The sequence below is a fragment of the Nelumbo lutea genome, chromosome 8 (assembly GCF_056320005.1).
Source record: "Nelumbo lutea isolate HS-2025 chromosome 8, American lotus-T2T, whole genome shotgun sequence".
In the NCBI taxonomy this organism is placed as follows: domain Eukaryota; kingdom Viridiplantae; phylum Streptophyta; class Magnoliopsida; order Proteales; family Nelumbonaceae; genus Nelumbo; species Nelumbo lutea.
The window spans coordinates 50,844,096-50,864,169 of record NC_142691.1 but is presented as its reverse complement, the minus strand read 5'-3'; the positions used below and the strand labels follow the sequence as shown (position 1 = coordinate 50,864,169).

Genomic DNA, 20,074 nt, shown 5'->3' with positions numbered 1-20,074 from the left:
TGGAGCTTGAGGACTATGAACCAATAGGCCGAGCCGCTTCGGGCAGTTTGGCATCTACCTCCCGCCGAGGTCGGATGTTAGACAGGTTCGGTCCTTCGACCATGACGCCTAAGGGGCTTCAATCCATACTTATGTCTTACAACCTTCCTGGGGGGTATACATATTTTATTCCTTCGAGTAGCTTTCCTTGGGAACACGGTCCTGACGAGATCGTGATTTTTCGAGAGCAGCTCGCTGCGGGGTTGCGACTTCCTTTCCATCCCCTTCTCGTCAAAGTCATAAACCACTTCGGTGTCACCATTGGCCAACTTCATCCGAACTCTATTCGGAACCTGGTGGGGACAGTTTCCCTTTTTTGAGAGCAGAACTTCCCCTTGGACTTAGAGATATTCTCCTCTATCTTGATGCTCAAGAGATAGGCGGGTTCTCTTCCTGGGGGGAGACGGGCATATTACCTTTCTCCTCGCCAGGGTTTTAAGCTTCTACACGATCTTCCTAATAAGGTCCCGGCATGGAAGCGGGACTACTTCGGAGTGCGAAGTGCACAGGGATGGCCCTTTCAGACCGGGTGGGGTGAGGTCGCTCCTGATTTAGGCGTGACTCTCGATAAAGAGACGGTGAAGGGCCTCCGGCAATGGGCACGGCAAGGTTTAAAGTGCCACCACTACTTAACGGAGGCCAAGCTTATTGCAGCTGGCCTGAGTTCGGGTAGGTTTCTAGCTATGCGGTTTTCTTGCTTGCTGTGTTCTTTTTGTTTTTTCTTATGTCGAACTCGTTTCTGCAGGTGTGATGGACGCGGAGAGAACTCGTGGGGGGCGTTTATTCCAAGGTATGAAGAGGAGGAAGCGGGTCGCTAAGCGAACTCGTACCAAGCTGCCCCTGGATGAGGAGCCCCAAGTTCCAAACCATACACCGGAGGATCTGCTCAGGGAGCCCGAAGTGACTCCACCGATGCACGAAACTGCCGGGGCGCCTTACGCTGAGACCACTCATACGAGCGCTCCTGCATACTCAAGTGCTCCTGCTCACTCCGGGTCCGCTCATACGTGGGCTGGGCCCTCGGGCTTGGGAGCTCAAGGGGAGTTCAGGAGCGTGTTGACACTGAACTATGCTCTTCAGAAGAGAAGGGACGCTACTTTCCCAGAGGAGGTCACGGCGTGGACTGATCTTCCCTTGAATCAGGTCGCTTGCCGCGCCGTAACACATGCCATGGTGGTAAGTTAGATTTCATCTTCCTTTTTCATTTTTCTGTTGCTTCTGCTGTTATTGCTCACTTGTTTCTTTTGGTAGGTGAATTCTTCAATTCATGCCTTGGCGGCCCAAGTGGAGAGGAGCTCGCGATAGGCGCGAGCTGCTGAGGCTGTCGCTCATGCTGCTGAAGAAGCTTTCCGTGCTGTAGAGGCAAATACCCGGGCTGCTGAGGCGGCTGCTTACGCTGCTGAAGAGGCTACTCGCGTCGCGATGGCCAGGCAGGCAAGGTCTCAGCGTGACACCGAAGCCATGGAGGTAGTTGTTAAGCATATGGCGGACTTGAAGTTGGATTTGCAGCATCAAGTCGAATATCTTCAGGAGGACATCAGGGAGAGAACACAGATTTTTTCCCAAGGCATTGAAGACGCCAAGAAGAAGGCAGTTGAGGACTACATTGCCTTTCCGCATTTTGACGATCTGATGGTGGATTCTTACAGAAGGGGGTTCAAGTTGAGCAGGTGGATGATCCAGAATACGTACCCCAACCTCAATGTAAGTGCCATATCCACTTTGCGTATAACTCAGGAGATGGCCAATGCTGCCGATGGCGAGCCGGACTCTGAAGGAGAGGCAGGGCCTTCGGGTGTTGTTGAAGTGCCTTCTGATGGCGAAGAAGTGGCTCCGGGCATGTAATATTTTTTTTTTTTGTAAGTCCTTTCTGATGGCCAATGTACTTCTGTTTCTTGCAATGGAATATATGTCTTTTTCCCCAAGTGTTCTTCTTCCCCGAACTGATTCTTTGTCGATGCCACTTTGTCCAGGTTATTATACTTCCGCAATCTGTTCTACCGCGAACTGGATTTTTGCCGAGCTGATAATATGCTCGACTTCTTTGCTTGTTTACGCCGAGGTTCCTCTTGGCTTGCATCGTGGCACATAGGACCTGATTTCATCCACTTCGCTTGGTGGTTTATAGGTAGTATCGCCTTAAGTTCACGATGTTCCACGCTTGAGGTATTTGTTTGCCTTCCAAGGTTTTGAGTTTGTATGCCCCCCCGAGCGCTCTTTTTACTTTATAGGGCCCTTCCCAGTTAGGTACAAGCTTGCCCACGCCGGGTTCGGGCACCATAATCTTACGAAGGACCAGGTCGCCGACTCGGAAGCTTCGTTGCTTTACTCTGCTATTGTAGTAGCGAGCTACTTGCTGCTAGTATGCCACTGTTCGGATGTGTGCGAGGTCCCTTACCTCGTCCAATAGGTCAAGGTTGGTATGTAACTCGTCTCCGTTCGTCCGATCGTCGTATGTTTCTAATCGCAATGTTGGTACTTTGATTTCCGCCGGGATCACTACTTCAGTGCCGTAGGTGAGGTTGAAGGGGGTTTCTCCCGTGGCGGTTTTTTCAGTAGTTCGGTGAGCCCATAAGACACTTGATAGCTCTTTGGCCCACAATCCCTTAGCTCGATCCAGACATGCTTTCAGTCCGCGCAGGATGGCTCTGTTCATTACTTCCGTCTGACCGTTTGCCTGCGGGTGCGCGACTGACGTGAAGTTTTGCCGAATCCCCATGTTCTAGCACCACTCTTGGAACTTGATATCCTCGAACTGCTTGCCGTTGTCGGAGATTAGTACCCAAGGTAACCCGAAGCGACATACTATGTTCTTCCAAAAGAAGTTCTGTATGTTTCAAGCCGTAACAGTTGCCAGAGGTTCGACTTCTATCCACTTCGTAAAGTAATCTACTGCAACAACTAGGAATTTTCTTCCACCTGTTGCTGGTGGGAATGGCCCCAGGAGGTCGATGCCCCATTGTGCAAAGGGTCACGGGCTGGCGAGGTATCTGAGGTCGGAGGCAGGTTGATGGTGGATATTGGCGTGCTTCTGACACTTGTCGCATTTTCTGACGAGGTCGACAGCTTCTGCCTTCATCGTTGGCCAGTAGTATCCTTATCGAAGTGCTTTTTGGGCGAGTGCTCTACCCCCCAAGTGTCCGCCGCATAGGCCTTCATGAGTGTCGCAGAGTACGAACTTGGCTTTGGCAGATCGCAGGCAACGCAAGTAGGGGAGTGTGTAGGACCGTCGGTATAACCGTCGTCTATTATGACATATTTGGCTGCCTGGTGCTGCACCCTCTTGGCTGCATTGCGTTCTGCAAGGAGGATTCCATCTATCAAGAAGCTCGCAAGCGGGTCGATCCAGCTCGGCTCTGCCTCCAAGATGGGAGCGACCTCCTCTGTCCCTCCGAGAATACTAGGCCGAGGTAAGTCCTCTATGTAAACAGTTCTCATGTTGTTGTGACTTGTACTGGCTAACCGGGACAGGGCGTCAGCCTCAGTGTTCTCTGACCTCGGGATTTGCCGGATGAAGTGTGACTGGAAGTTGAGCAGGGCTTCTTTTACTTTGACCAAATATGCGATCATGGAGAGCTCGCGTGCTTCGTACTCGCCTGTAACTTGGTTGACCACGAGCTGAGAATCGCTGCAGATGACCAAGTGTTTTGCCTTTACCTTTCGCGCTAGGTCCGCCCGGGCCGCACAAGACTATTCCAGCTCCGCTGCCTTGCCAGTTCGAGGAACCATCCACGTGAAGGATCCAGGGCTCCTCATCCCAATTCGCGCTTCGCCTGACCAGGAGAGATGCCACACTGGCTGCTACTTCATGGGGTTCGGACTCTATGGGCTCGGGATCTCTGGGTTCGTCCGAACTGGGGACCTCGGGCTCGACCTGTGGGGCTTCATGGCTGAAAGTGCACTCGGCGATAAAATCTGCCAAAGCTTGGGCCTTAATAGCGGTTCTTGGTTTGTACTGGAGGTCGTACTCGCTGAGTTCGATGGCCCTTTTCGTTAGTCGACCGGAAACCTCGGGTTTGAGTAAAACTTGTCTCAGAGGTTTGTCAGTCAGGACGATGACGGTGTGAGCCTGGAAGTATGGGCGGAGTTTCCGAGCTGTTGTCACTAGGGCGTATGCTAGTTTTTCTATCTGCGGGTACCTTGCCTCTACTCCTTGCAAAATTTTACTAACATAATAGATGGGTCACTAGACCCGGTCTATTTCTTTTATTAGTACCGAACTGACCACCTCGTCGCTTGCCGAGAGGTACAGTTCTAAGACCTCGCCCACCTCGGGCTGGGCTAAGGTTGGCACACTACCGAGGTAACCTTTTAGCTCGTCGAACGCGAGCTGGCAGTCCTAGGTCCACTCGAACCCTTTGCCTTTGATTGCCTTGAAGAAGGGTAGGCAGCGGTCTGCTGATTTGGACATGAAGCGGCTTAGAGCGGCTATGCGGCCGTTTAGCCTCTGAACCTCTTTTACTTTCCGAGGTGGTCTCATATCTAGAATGGCTTTTATTTTGTCCGGTTGGCCTCAATACCGCGCCGATTGACAATGTACCCTAGGAACTTACCCGAGGTGACGCCGAAGACACATTTGTTGGGGTTCAATTTCATGCTAAACTAACGCAGGATTTGGAAGACAGAACCTAAGTCTTGTATTAATTCTTGTGAAAACTGAGTCTTGACGACCATGTCGTCTACATAGCACTCTATCTTTGTGCCAATCAGGGGCCGAAATGGCCTATTTACAAGTCTTTGGAAAGTCGCCCCGACATTTTTTAGTCCGAAGGGCATGACCTTGTACCAATAGAGGCCAAACTCGGTTATGAAGCTGGTTTCTTCCTCATCGGATGGGTCCATCCTAACTTGGTTGTAGCCCGAGTAGGCGTCTAGGAAGCTTAGCAACTCGTTTCCCGAGGTCGTGTCCACTAGGCGATCAATTCTGGGGAGGGGGAAGCAATCTTTCGGGCAAGCTCGGTTCAGGTCGGTGTAGTCGACGCACATGCGCCACTTGCCGTTTGCCTTTTTCACCAACACCGGGTTGGCCACCCAGCTCGGGTAATGGACTTCCCTTATGAAGTTTGCTACGATGAGCTTCTCGACCTCCTTGTCGATCGCCCTCCAGCATTCTGGGGCTAAGTTGCGTTTCTTCTGTCTAACGGGTCTGACTACAGGGTCAGTATTAAGTTTGTGAGTTATCAATCTAGGGCTAATGCCGGGCATGTCGACCGCGGACCAGGCAAAAATATCTAAATTTTGAAGTAAAAAACTCACCAGTTCAGTTCGTAGGGGATCCTCGATGGAAGCTTCGATCTGAAGTGTGCGAGCTGGGTCCGTAGCCGAAGTCGGGATTGCGACCATTTCCTCCGTGGGCGAAGCTCGTTCCTCACCTTGCTCCGCAGGCCGCTCCAGTTCGAGGTCGTCGACCGCCTTGGTTTTTCCCTTCAAGGCGGCAACATAACACTTGCAGGACTCGAGCTGGTCGCCCCGCGCTACCCCTACACTGAAGTCCGTAGGGAACTTCATGGCCAAATAGTAGGTGGAGACCGCCGCCCGTAGGATATGCGTGATCGGCCGCCCTATTATGGCATTGTATGGGGAGGGGGTCGCGACTACCAGGAAATCATGGTTGAGTCTGACTGCACAAGGCCATGTGCCGACTTCCACAGGGACGGTTATTTTTCCGAGGGGCCTGACTTCCTCTCCGCCGAAACCCACTAGGGGAGTGTTCGCGGGCTTCAGCTCGCTCCTCTGTAACTGCAGCTGGTCAAATGCTGATTTAAAGAGGATGTCCGCTGAGCTGCCCGAATCTACGAGTACGCGTCTGACCTCGAAGTCGCTGATCCTTAGTTTAATGACAAGCGCATCATCATGGGGGTAGTGGACCCCTCGCGCGTCGTCCTCCGTGAAGAAGATTGGTTCTTTGGTCTTTGGTCTCTTTGGGGGGTTTCGTTCTTCGAGGGCCGCTTCATGAACTGAAGTCCAGGCTGCTACTAAGGTACGCCCCGCTACCACCAAATCTCCCATGATTACATGGATGGTTCCCCGAACTGGCCTCTCTTCCGGAGGCTGCCGCTGCAACGGTTCGGCAGGTCTGTTGCTAGACTCGGGGGCATCCTTTTCGTGCTTCCCTTGCCGACCTGCCTTATTGTTATTATTGTTGTGCTGCACAAAGTTTCTCAAGTATCTGCGACGGATGAGCCCCTCTATCTCGTCCTGGAAGTTATTACACTGCTCGGTACTATGACCATGGTCTCTATGGAAACTACAATACAAATTCTTATTTCTCTCGTTCGGATTTCCCTTTAGGCGAGGTGGCCACTTCACGTACGGGGCATCTTTGATCGTCATTAAGATCTCTGTCCGCCTCTTGTTTAACGGCGTGTAGTCCGTCTGAACTACTAGGGGAGCCCGGAACGACTGGTTCGGCTTCAGCTCCCGGGTTGGGTTTTTTCTGTCCACCGGGTTGGAGAGCTCGCCTTCTCTCTTTCTTTTCTCGTTCCCGCCTTCGGTTCATTGGTTGATTTCTTCCTCTGTCCTCATGAACTTATCCGCGAGCTTAAGGAATTCGGCCATGGTTGCGGGCTGGTTAGCTACCATGTGCCATTTGAATTCTTTGTGCGTCACCCCTCTTTGGCCACCGCGAGCTGCACTACGGGGTCCAACCGCGGTATCTGCAAGCATGCTTCGTTGAATCGCTTGATGTAGCCCCGGATGGATTCTCCTTCTCTTTGGACTACTCCGAAGATGCTTTCCTCTGTTTTGGGGCACCGTTGGCTGGTGACGAAGTGTGCGGTGAAGACCTGCACGAACTAGGCCCAACACTTTATCGACCCGAGGGCCAGGGTCCTATACCAAGTGCGGGCTACCCCCTGAAGGTGGTGGTAAAGGCCACGCACATGCACGATTCGCTGGCCCTGGCAAGGTGCATTTGGGACTGAAAGGCGTCAACGTGGTCGTTGGGGTCGAAGGAGCCGTCGTACTTGTCCAGAGGTGGGAGCTTGAAATCTCTGGGTAAGGGGACCGCCAGGAGTTCTGATGCAAGGGGGGAAGGAACCGAGAGAATCGGGGCAGCCCCTACCTCGTCCAAGCTCGTGTCTTTGCCTTTGAGTTCCGACAAGGCACGGGTGGCGGTTCGGCGACTTCGCCGGCGCCTTCGTTGCTGAGCGGGCCTTGTACTGGTGCTGCTGGCCTCCGTGTTACCGAGCTCGATGGGCCCGGAATGATGGTAGTCTGCCGCCAGGGCGCCGAATCGGTTTTCGGTGAGCGAGAACTCGGGCTTGGAGCACCGGGGTGCCGACCTCGCGGGCGAGGTTCCTGACCCGCCTACGGGTTGCGAGGCGGGGATGACATTTTTCTCTCTTCGGCCTGGGGACGAGGCCTGGCTGTTAGGGGGTTCTGGGGCTGGGAGGCCTTCGCCTGGTGGGGGCGTCCATCCTGCGGGGAGGCCTTGACCGGCCTCGGAGCGGGGTGGCGAGGTGGAAGTAGCGGTTGGTTCAGTGGCAATTGGGGGAACTGTTGTTGGTAGTGATACTGGGAGATGTTGTGCAGTACTTGGTGCTGGTGAAGCTGGTGCTGCTGGAACTGTTGCATTTGGGCTTGCATTGCCCGCATGCACTGCATCAGGTCGTCCAACCAGTTTTGGCTGGCTGCTAGGGGGACGGCAGTCGGTTCAGTGAAGGTTGTCTCAATGGCGAGAGGAAAGGGGATGCTTGTGGTAGGAGGGTTTACGGGTGCCACTGCTTGTGGCGCGTTCAAGCTGGGGATCCCATCCACAGAAAGGGGGATGGTGAACTGTCCAACGCACACCACGGGGACTTGAAGTTGTTCTCCGGTGGCGTTTGTCTCCGTGCCACGTCCGATGTTGCTGGAGGAGGCCATGAGTGTTGGGTTTTTTGAAGAAAAGGGGGTATGGAAGTTTGGAGGGAGGCTTTTTGAAGCGTTCCCACAGACGGCGCCAATTGATGGAGCGCGATCCGGCCAGTCTTAGCTGTCCGCGGCCTTACTTCTGAACGGGGTAGTAGGGAACCTGAAACGGAGGAGATGGGGAAGCTCCGGGGGGAGCCCGGTGTAGAGGCTCCGAAGCTCAAGTTAGAATCCTTCAAAAGCAAGGTAATACCAGATAGCGCAAAGTTTGCATACCTTGTTTATCGGGGGGCAGGGGGCTCTTATAATCACTTCGTGCACTCGCCCCGAGGCCCTTGTCAGGTCGGGTATGATTACCCTTGTGCTTGTCAATTCGGCCGTCATCCTTTCTGCTGGGACAGAACCGTCACTGCCTAACCGTCTTTCTAACTGGAGATGGCGGTGTTAGTGGCGGTGGCAGGTGGCCGTTTAGAGTGCGGCCGCCAAACGTCAGATCCCAAGTCAGTCAGGCGCGGTGCCCTCGGGCACGGACTTCCTTAGTGTCAGGCATGGTACGACTTGTTTGGTTTTAGTGCCCAGAAGGTGATGCGAAGTGCTGAGCGACGTGAAGTCTTGAGCTCGGAGGTATTTATAGGGCAGGTCAGTTCGGCGAGGTGTATACCGAGTTGTTACAAAGTTAGCCAGTTCGGCGAGGTATATACCGAGCTGTTACAAAGTGGGTCAGTTCGGCGAAGTGTATCCCGAGCTGTTACAAAGTGGGTCAGTTCGGCGAAGTGTATCCCGAGCTGTTACAAAGTTGGCCAGTTCAGCGAGGTATATCCCGAACTGTTACAAAGGGTGAATTCGGGCCCCCGATAGGGAATTCGGTCCGCTGATGTCCCCTTATTCCTGCCTAGGCTTGGCCCCTTTTGCCGAGCTATTGTTTCTACCACATGTCACATAATGGTGAGGTCGGACCAAATCTTCATTCATCACTTATTATTTTTTTTTCACATGACATGTATGGGAATATATAGTGGCATGCTTCGCACTTTATAACCTCATCTCTTCATCAGAAGCTGATGTGTAATCGTTTCAACTATGAAAAATAAAAAAGCTAGAATGAAGTTAACTTGTTTATAATTAAATGAAGTTGACTTTTTTATTTGGTATTATTATAATTAAATGAAGTAGCGCTTTTATTCACATTCTTATTCGAATGTTGCAAGCGATTATCTATCCTACTCCTGAATCCTGATTGTTGCAAGCGATTATCTTTTCTACTCCTCAGCAGTTCTCTCTCTCCTCCCCAACTCTATAAACTGTTTGCTCATGTCTAACTTTTTTTTTTCTTTTTTTTTTCTTATTATTATAGATATACAGATCGATTCTCTCCCACATTAATTGTTAAAGGATTTGTATCCTCCGAGTCTGAGGTATGTATTTGTTTTATTGCCTCTTTAATTTGTAATGTATGGTTATATAATGGTAGGATATCTACCATGCCTTGATTTTTTTTTTCTTCCTTTTCTATTGTACACTGATCTCCAAAATCCTACTATAAGCCACAACAGTACACTCAATAGAGATTTCAAGAATTAAGTTCCCATTAAACTAGACACTTGGCAACATTAGATTCTCATTTAGTATAGAATTTTAGCATTATATAAGACCATAAGATTTTTGCCTTCTTCATGAGACACAGTATAAAGCACGTATATTAGAGAATCTATTATGTCAGGAGATCTACAATGAAAGCCATCTTTTTTTTTGAGATGATTAATAGAAGAGTTTAGAAAGAGAGGAAGGGATTGTTTGGAATTTTTCAAGTTGCATTAATTCGTTTTTAACTTAACTCTTACTTTTGGTTGGATTATGATCAATTTTTGAAAGCATAGGTTAATTCGTTTTTACATGCTTATATTAAATATGATTTCTGTACTAATTTCTCCCTTCAAACTGTAAATCGCTTTATACTATCTATGTTCCATTCCCTCTTAAAAATCTTATTGAAAATGATAATATTTAAACTTAATAAAGAGGATTTAATTATTTATTTATTTGGTTATACATATTAGATATTATAGGGAAATATGGGTGGGCCAAAGTAGAGTATATGCGAGGATCACTAGCTATACCATGGAGAGCCTGCGCCTCCTATTTGGAGGGGTGTCAACAAGGTCATAAGTTAAACTTAGGTTGTGTTTGTTTTCACTCGAAGCATTTTGGGTTGATCAATTCAAATTTGCATATACAACTACTATATGAGGCTGTTTATGGTTAAAACATGAATAGTCAATAATGCATGTGTGTAAAGTTGTTAGTAGGAATGACAAATTGGTGTGTTGTTCTAAGGGATGAAGTCTAATCATTCCATTATAGCTGAAGTGACGAATATGTGATTGATATGTGATTTGACAACACATCTCTGACCAATTTGTATAAGGGTACCAAACACAACCAAGACTTAATTGATGATTCTTTTGTTAATTAAATTAGTTCTAACATTTACTTTTAGGTAAATTAAAAATGTATTAATATGATACCAAATTGATTTCATGCATGGTTTTAAAAAATGACACAGAAATGGAACTATTTTGGCCACCAGTTTTTGGGTCGACCGTTCGACCATCTAGTTCGAACGAATGGTTCATTCTGACAATAAAAATTTAAAAAATAAAATATATATATATCAAAAACCATTGAATGGGTTAATGGTTCAACTGCCTGAGTCAATGGGTCATTGACTAATTCAACGGTTTTTGGCTAGGGACCAGGTTTGGGGTAAAACGGAACCAATTGCCTGGATGATTCCTGGGCCAAACGTTATGACCGTCTAGGTCTTTGGTGATTTGAAAACCATAATTTCATGTGAGTTTTGAGAGGTACACCCTACATGTGAGCACCTATTAAAACTCTCCCATGTGTTTTGATAAAAACCATAGCTAATTGATTATTACTTTATTGTCAATAAGTTATTCGGGAATCATAGGAAAGCTAGTGTATATATATATATATATATATATATATATATATATTGCCTAGATGATTCCTAGGCCAAACGTTATGACCGTCCAGGTCAATGGTGATTTGAAAACCATGATTTCAGGTGAGTTTTGAGAGGTACACCCTACATGTGAGCACCTATTAAAACTCTCACGTGAGTTTTGATAAAAAACATGGCTAATAGATTATTACTTTATTGTCAATAAGTTATTCGGGAATCATAGGCAAGCTAGTATATATATATATATGTATATGTGAAAAGCCAAATTTCTACTTATAAGCCCCTGATTATACAAAGAGAAAGAAGTAGATATCAAAAGGAGAAAGATACCTATCAAAAAAAGAAAAAAAAAAGGTGAAAGATAGGCTAAGCGGGTGATGGTTAGCTAAACATTATTAACACTATGTACAATGCTTTCCTCTATGCAGGATGAATTTGAATTGGGCGCCTCTAGATGCTAGCGAACCTGAATATAAAAGTGAAGATAGGTATGAGGATCCACTTACTTAAAAGAGAAAGAATTTTGATGTTGCATTCAACTCTATAAGGATGGTAAAAAATGGAGGTTGAGTTAGAAAACACTTATTGCCAAAACTATGATGTATACTATATATAAAAGTATGAATGCAATGTGAATTTTTTTGAACTCAAATGACCCTTTACTTCTTTGCTTGAAAAAGGGTATACAGGCCATTTTATTACAGCTTTAATTCCAATTTTTATGGTTACTAAAATGCCCATAATTATGTATTTAATCCATCTCTAATAGTAAGATTAGAAATGTAACTTCAATTATTACTTCCCATCTCAATTAATCCCTCTCATTAAATCTTATACTTAAACTATTTAGCCCATAATTGAGTAAATATTTTTAACAATATAAACCCATATATTTTAAAATTGACTCAAAAACAAAACCATTTTTAATTCAAGTGGTGGCTAAGCATTTCTAAAATAGAAGTAAATATAGAAACTTACAAAAAATGTGAAAAAAATTAGACACATTTATAATAATTTTATTAATCAGATTAAAAAAAAAGGTGTAATAAACACAAATTACTTTTATTGGTAATGGAAATGAAATACATAATTTAGAATTGACAAAAAATGAAATTATTTTACCATATGGAAAAGACCAATAGTTCAAATTTTGGGTCAAACATGTTAACCCTTAATGTCATAAATAAATAATAAAACTAAATAAAATATAAAAATACAAAAATGAAAAAGATACATAAATTTTGCAAACAAATACATTTAAGAAGATGTATAATGTCATATATTTATCATATTAAACAAAAAGTAAGCTTGACATATTAGAATTATTTTTACACACAAAATATAAAAAATTTACAGAAAAAATTGAACACATGTATAATTCTATATTTACACTACTATAAAAAATATGAATAAGATTGTGAAACTTTATTTTTAAAATACTCATTTTTTTAATTTAGTCCTTATTTAATTATGTGGTTTAAATTGTAAATTGATTTACTACTTTTCACCCCATTCAATTCCCTCTATTTAAAGCCTACATTTTTTCATAAATAAACAAAAAAAAGATACACCAAAAAGATTAAATATTACAAAAAGAATAATCTAGCCAAACAAGTAGGCATATCAATGATTCTTGAAATTGTGAAATTTGACCCGATTATCACATATTTGGATGAGGTGTTATGCAATCATATTTGAATTTTCAATCCGCATCCAATTAATAGTAAAAAACAAAAAAAAACATAAAACATATAGAAAAATTTGGATACATTATTACTATTAAAAGTGTGAATGAGGGTGTGGAATTTTTGTTTTACTATAATAATTTAATTTTTTAATTTGGTTGCTCTTTAATTATAAGGAAAAAAATGCAAAATGAATAATTGCTTTTCTCCTCATTCAAATCCCTATCATCAAGTCTTTAAGGTATTAACTCCTATTTACATTCATTGAATCCTATTCTTGACTAGAATACCCTTATTTTTTTAATTTGATCTGTCTATAATTGTGATGGCACAAAATGTAATTTAAACTATTGCATTTATTCTCATTCAATCCCCTTTCATTAAGTCTTACATTTAGGGTATTAACTTTTATTCTTTCATCGTCCTATTTAATTAACTATATTAAAGAAAAATATGTGTGATAAATAATAATCCCATTGTTTTTTATCGATGATAAAAATAAAATAAAAATTTAAAATCAATGCAAAAAATAGAGTTGTTTTCTTGGATTGTAAGTCAACAATTCAACATTTTGGGTCAAATGTGTAAAACCTTGATGTCATAATTAAATAATAATAATAATAATAATAATAATAATTAAACAAGATGAAAACACACAAAAGTATAAAAAATAAAAAAAAAAATGTAGACAAATTTTGGAAACATATTATTTTCTATCATCATCATCATCATAAAAATTTTCCATTTGCAAAGCACATGCACACTTACATAAATGATAGTTGGACCATTGTAATCTATCACTATATACTAATGTCACTAGACCTCTCCTTTTTCCCTTTCATTCTCCTTGAGTGGCCAATCCTTCCTTTCTTCCCCCTTCCAAGCTGTCTTTGGTTTTACATCAGCAACCCTCTTCTATACTAATTTTCTCCATTTTTTTCTCCAACTCTTCCACTTCTCTCTCTCTCTCCCCCTCCCTCCCTCCCTTCCCACCTTAGAGGTCCTCTTTTATCTCATTTACCCCCTAAAATTTTCTCCTTATTTTATTCTTCTTCTCATATATCCACTTTTTCTTCTTCTTTGTATTTTTCTCTAACAAATAACAACACAATTCCCATCTCTCTCTCTCTCTCTCCACCCCCCCAATTCCACATCACAGACAAACCTACTCTTCTAAAAACCAACCAAGAGGCTAGATTGTAACAGGTTAGATTGTAACACATCAGCATATTATATATATCAACTACACCATAAGAATAACCCAATTCTTTATAAAACCCAACTATTCGATATAGCATTAGCCACACCAATCACCTATAAGAGTAAGCCCACTGTTGAACACACCTTCAACTTCTTCAAATGAACTTTACAATACAACCCAAGAATCCCTAGTGGATTAGATTTGCAAATAGACCTCAACCTATTCTTAGACGAAAATACAAGAAATAAGGCTGAAGACTTATTTTCATATATCTTTTGATAATATGTTTCTTTGTAATTACATTCCTATCCATTTATCTTATTTGTATTTGGACACCTATCTAATAGGTGTGCAAATGGAGTAGATCATGATCCAATCTGATCCAAAGTCTAATCCTATTTTGTCGGATTCAGAAATCCTCATTTCAGATTTTCAGATCGGATTGGATAATAGGATCCAATTAAAAATCGAATCAAAATTGGATCACCCCCTACCCGATCCGAAAGGATCCAATTTGATAATATATATATATATATATATATATAATTGTATTTTTTGTTTTTCTTTATTTAAACTGTTATGTCTTATTTTTCTTTTAATAATTTATTATCTTTTTAAAAATTAAATCAACTCGAATCCAATTCAGATATTCAACATCCTGTTGGATTTGAATTCAAATCAATATTTATGAGATGCGATCAGATCTACAACATATCATATCAGATTTGGATTTACCCTACTTCTACTTTGATCAAATCCATTTTTATCCCTACTATCTAAGGACATACTTGTAATTTCATACACATAATATAAGTTCTAGTTTCTATGTGTGAATAGTAACTCACCCATTCATTTGAAAATTTCCTTTTCTATTCTTCTCCTCCTCTGCTCCTCTTCTATTGGGGATGGTAATTTCTACCCTACCTAGTGGTACTCACCCCAATGGGTTGGGCCAGGTTTTTTCTTTTTTTTTTTGTTGAAGGATAGATTTTGGGGCGGGATGGGTATATATTAGGCTAAACCAACCTTCATTGAGTCGCATATTGTTGGAAAGCATATGAAATTTATGTATTAGGTGCTGAATTTAATAATATTTAAATTTTTATGTGAAGGACAATCGATGGTTTATGTGCTATATATATATATATATATATATATATATATATATATATATATAACAAGAAATAATAGGAAATTAGATGCGTATTCTAAACCAAACCAATCCTGCCCTTGTATGCGGGGAGGATAGGGTCAAGGAGGGTTTTGCATTTTCATGTGCGAGAAGGGTTTGGATTCTCAAAATCAAACCAGCTATGGGTTTTGAGATAGGTACAAGTTGGGAGGTTGAGGGAAGCGAGTAGGGGCTATAATTTACAAAACCCTCCCTGAAACTGCCTCATTGCCACCCTTATCTTCCATTCTTTGCTCTTCTTTCTCCCTTCAATCTCAATATTCATTTCATAGTTTCACAAGTTGGTATTAGAGTGTGAAGGTTCAAAGACAACTTACTATTATTAGATAAATTTTGGAATGCAACTTGTGGGAATTTGAAGGCATTTGGATATTTTTCTACATTTTTAAAAACTAAAATAGGTGTAAAGTACAAATATGAATTTTTAGGCTTGTTTGGACGTCTATAGTCTCTTCAATCTGTGACACCTATGCCCTTTGGCTCATTTCACATTTCTATAATGATAGGAAGTGGCTTCACATTTTTTGAGCCCTAGAATTTTTTTGAGAATTTTTATTTCCCACTTTTTTGCCAACTTATGTTTAATCCCATATTTACTACTAATAAACTGAGAATATACTCTATTGTTTTTGGTTTATGATTGCCCAACTCATATTAGGTGCTTTGGATTGATGAGAAAGGGATATTGAAGTAGGGTTTATTCTTTCTAATAAGTTTTGAAATATAGGCATTACCAAGAATACTTAGGTTCCTTCTAGTGTTCTTCCTAGAATTGTTGATATCTGTAGTGGAATTATAACCATTGTAAAACTTCATGGGACTAACTTTCTAGGGTGGTCTCAATCCACTAAGCTTACTATTAGAGGAAGAGGTAAGTTGAGATTATCTTGGAGACCCAAAGTATTCCAAGTGGGAGCAAAACATTTTAATGGCAATGTCTTAGCTGGTATATGCTCTATGCAGCCACACACATAGCCCACAATTACATGTTCCTCTCCACTACTGAAGGCATTTATGATAGGGTAATAGCCATCTATTTCTAGGCCAAGAATACTACTAAAGTTTATCAACTCCAAAGAAAAGCTTGTAATATGTGTTAGGGGTAGGGGATTGTATTTATGCATTTCTCTTCTTTATAATCACTTTGGAAAGAAATCGACCACTTGGAGGCCCTGCAATGGAAGGATCCTAAGGATGGTGAGCAATAATGAAAATATATTGTCTTTGATTTCCTAGTGGGATTAAATGTAGAGATAGACTTCACCAAACAAAGCATCCTTTGTTGTTGAATACACTACCATTAGTTTGTCTAAATGGAGGTGGAGTATAGGCAAATATGTTGTCAATGAGAAGATCGATGAAGTGGTGTGTGAATATTGTAAAATGCCTAAACACTCCATGGAAAGATATTGGAAGCTAAACCCTTATTTGAGACCTAAAAGTTTTAAAACAAGGAAGAAGGATAATGCTGCTTTGGTTACTAGTGGTAATAGTCATCTCCTTGGTGTTCAGATTTCTCCACATGACACTTATGATGTGATGGACAAAACTCAAGAATCTTTTGATTCATTTGGAGAAAAGTGGGTGGGTCATCTACTTCTACTAGTTCTAGTAATCCTTCAAATGATTTTATTAAAATAGATGCTAGGGGTGTGTTGAGTGTTGGGTGGCTTGAGCTCAACTTGATTTGAGTCAATCATAAATAATTTTTTATAAAAAATTATAAATAAATTAATATCTAAAATATTATAAGGGAAAAATATATTAGAAAACTTGATTATATATTAAAAATCATAAATAAATCAATACTATGAAATATAAATAAAAAAATTATGAAACTCAATTATAAATTTATTTGTTTGTATAATAAATAAATTAATATAAAAAGTAATATTTATTTATATTGAAAATAAAAATATATTAAAAATTATTATTTTATTAGAAGCTTGATTAGGCTTGTGAGGTCCGAGCTATTCAAGTCAGGTATTACGAAGCTCGAACTTGGCTCGACTAACTACTCGACTCGAGTCAAGCTTGATTCAACTTGATAATCTTCGAACCAAGTTTGAGGATTTAGCAAGTCAAATGCGAGTAACTTGCATGTTATCTTAGCTCACTCACACCCTTAACAGGTACTGCACTTTCATTTCATCCTTCCACCAATAGCTCCTTGATTACTGATTGTGGAATTAGTACAAACATGACAATATGCCTTCATATTTCACCTCATATAAGTTAGCTTTAGGGAATGGTAAGATTACTATTGCTAGTGGATTTTGGAGTTTAATATCATGTTTAACTGAAGTCAAGCTTATCCATAATCTTTCCTTGATCTCTATTCTTTATGTACCTCAACTGCTTAGAAACCTTTTGTCTATTATCTCCCTTACAAAATCTCATTGTTGTTTTGTAGTCTTCTTTATTTCTCATTATGTTTCTTAAGAATTGAACATGGGGACAATGATTAATTAGAGGTGGACATAGAAGTTGATGGAGTTTTTTTTTTATTAGGCTTCCTAGTAAAAGGTTACTGTGCGAGATAAAATTTTGCCGAAATGAAAAATTGAGTCTTTTAAAGTTGTGGCATTACCGTCTTGGACTTGTGTCTTATAGTTCCATAAACTTTTTGTTTTCTAATTGTGTTATCCAGTGCCTAATTTAATTTCACAATGTTAAGTTTATCATCTATCAAAGCAATGTAAAAGTAAAACCACATATTTTGCTAGTAATAATAGAAGTAATATTACTTCCCATTTGATATATACTGATGTCTATGGCTCATATTCTATTTCTTGTATGGATGGATAGAAGTATTTTATTCTTTTCATTAATGACTACTCTCAATACACTTACTTATATATGATGAAGTGTAAGGATGATGTCCCTTTAATTGTTTTAGAACATTTTTAATATGGTGGAAACACAATTTGAGAAGATGACAAAGATAATAAGAGCTAACAATGCTAAAAAGTATTTTAAAAAGCATTTATGATATTTTCTCTAAGAGAATGGAGTAATTCATCAACGCTCATGTACTCATACTCCCCAATAGAATAGAGTTGCAAATAGAAAAAAAAAATAGACATGTGGTTGAACTTGCTAAAGGTTTATTATTCCAAATGTATGTTTTAATTCATCTCTAGGGAGATGTAGTTGAAACAATTGTATACCTTATTAACAGACTCCCTTCAAGAATTCTTCATCTTAAATGTTCTCACTAGATCCTTTCTCAAATGATCTAACCTTTTGTCTTCCTAGTCTTTGGTTGCATTTGCTTTGTTCATGGTATGAGTCCCTAGTAGCTTAAGTTTGATCCTAAGCTCATAAGGTGTATTTTTCTCAATTATTCCTCCATTTAATTAGAAAGGCTATAGATATTTTGACCTCCATTTTGGAAGGAAATATTTTTCAAGGGTGTTAGCTTTCATGATTTTATACCTTTCTTTTAATCATCCCATCCTTCCTTCAAGGGAGTGTTAGTGAAGATCAGACTCCTTTTAATTTTTCTATTCCAATCTCTATGGCTACTCCTGGGCCATCTTCTAACCTTTTTACATGTAGTAGAATTGTTCAATCTCCTCCTCTTCTTCTTGTACCTTTACCTCAATTTTAGCAGTAGTGTTTTATTAGGCAAAGTAAGAGAGCAGTTGCTCTTGAGAATGAATGTCCACCACAATCTAATATCTCACATTCAAGTAAACCTAATTAAACTTGAAAACTTTGTTGATTCTAAGCTCCTTATTACTTCTACTACTAAACCTAATATCTTGAACTCTAACCTTGACCTTCCTATTACTTTCTATAAAGGAAAAACAAAATGCAGCAACCGTCCCATTATTAACTATGCTTCTTATGATACTCTATATATCACCATATGCTTACATCTCTACAACTTCTTTTGTTTTTATCCTCACAATGTTACAAAGGCAGTGTAGTTCCCTTAATGGCTAATGCTATGAACCAAGAGATGGAGGCTCTCAAATAAGAACCAAACATTGGAGATTGTTCCTCTTCTTAAGGCTATATTTGGTTTATGGGATGATTTTGGTGGGATGGGATGGAATAAGAAAGGGAACATGAAGGGAAAATTTTCACATTCCATTGTTTTGTTTCAACAAGGAAAATAGTGGTAAAATCAACCCTAAAAACAATTATTAGGTAATTAGTAATATTTTGTTATTTTATATTTTACGATTAATAAAATTTTAATTATTAATTAATTTTATAATTAAGTATTTAATTAATTAATATTGATAATTATTTAATTAATTATTAGTTAAGAATTGATATTTTTGAAGGTCGGTGAGAAGGACTTAACAACTTCAAAGGCTCCTTGTACTATGGGGAAGGATGACAGTTTCAAGAAAGAAGCAAAACCTTGGCAACACAAGGAAGGTAGTGTGACGGCAAAGAAAATTTTTTAGAAGAACACAGTCTTGGAGCTTGAAAGGTTGAATGAGAAGAATGAAATTAGAAAGATGGGTAAGGGCCTTCCTAATGCAGTTAAAAAAATTTGGGCATAAAAAACACAACAGACCTATGCCAATTTTGAAAGGGGGTCTATTTGGGGTTGGTATCAATAAGAGGGTCAAGAAGGTAAAAAGAAGGGATAATAGCATATAAGGGTAACTTTTGGGCCCTAATATTAGTAAAAATAATATTTTTAAAAAAAATTTAAAAATAGGGTAACTTTTGAAAAATAATATCAATAAAGGGCAGAATCACTATTCATCTTCTTAATCTTGCAGTCTAATCACCAGCACCGCCGTTCACCGCCGCCCGCCGCCGCCTCCGGCAATGCCTCCGCCTATCTTTGCCCACCTCTGCCTCCACCTCCAGCAACGTTGCCGGAGGTGGGCGGAGACAGAGGTGGTGGCAGCAGCGCTGGTGGTTATTTCTCTGCCCAACGCCGCCACCTCCGCCCACCTCCGCCTCCGACTATGTTGCCAGAGGTGGGGTGGAGATAGAGGCGGCGGCGGCACTGGTGGGCGGAGGTGGCAGCGTTGGGCAGAGAAATAACCACCAGCACCGCCGCTGCCACCTCTGCCTCTGCCCACCTCCGGCAATGTTGCTGGAGGCGGTGGCGAGCGGCGGCACTGGTGAATAGACTGCAAGAGAAAGAA

The 20,074-nt window shown here is 41.4% G+C and overlaps 1 protein-coding gene across 1 annotated transcript in view; it reads left to right on the top strand.

The window, feature by feature from the left end:
• LOC148844128 (UPF0481 protein At3g47200-like) overlaps nucleotides 1–20,074 on the top strand; it is a 31,288-nt gene that overhangs the window by 8,817 nt on the left and 2,397 nt on the right. The window contains exon 2 of the mRNA XM_088959505.1: nucleotides 19,700–19,903. Within this exon, the coding sequence (XP_088815631.1) occupies nucleotides 19,700–19,903 (204 nt within the window). The remainder of the gene's footprint in view (nucleotides 1–19,699; nucleotides 19,904–20,074) is intronic.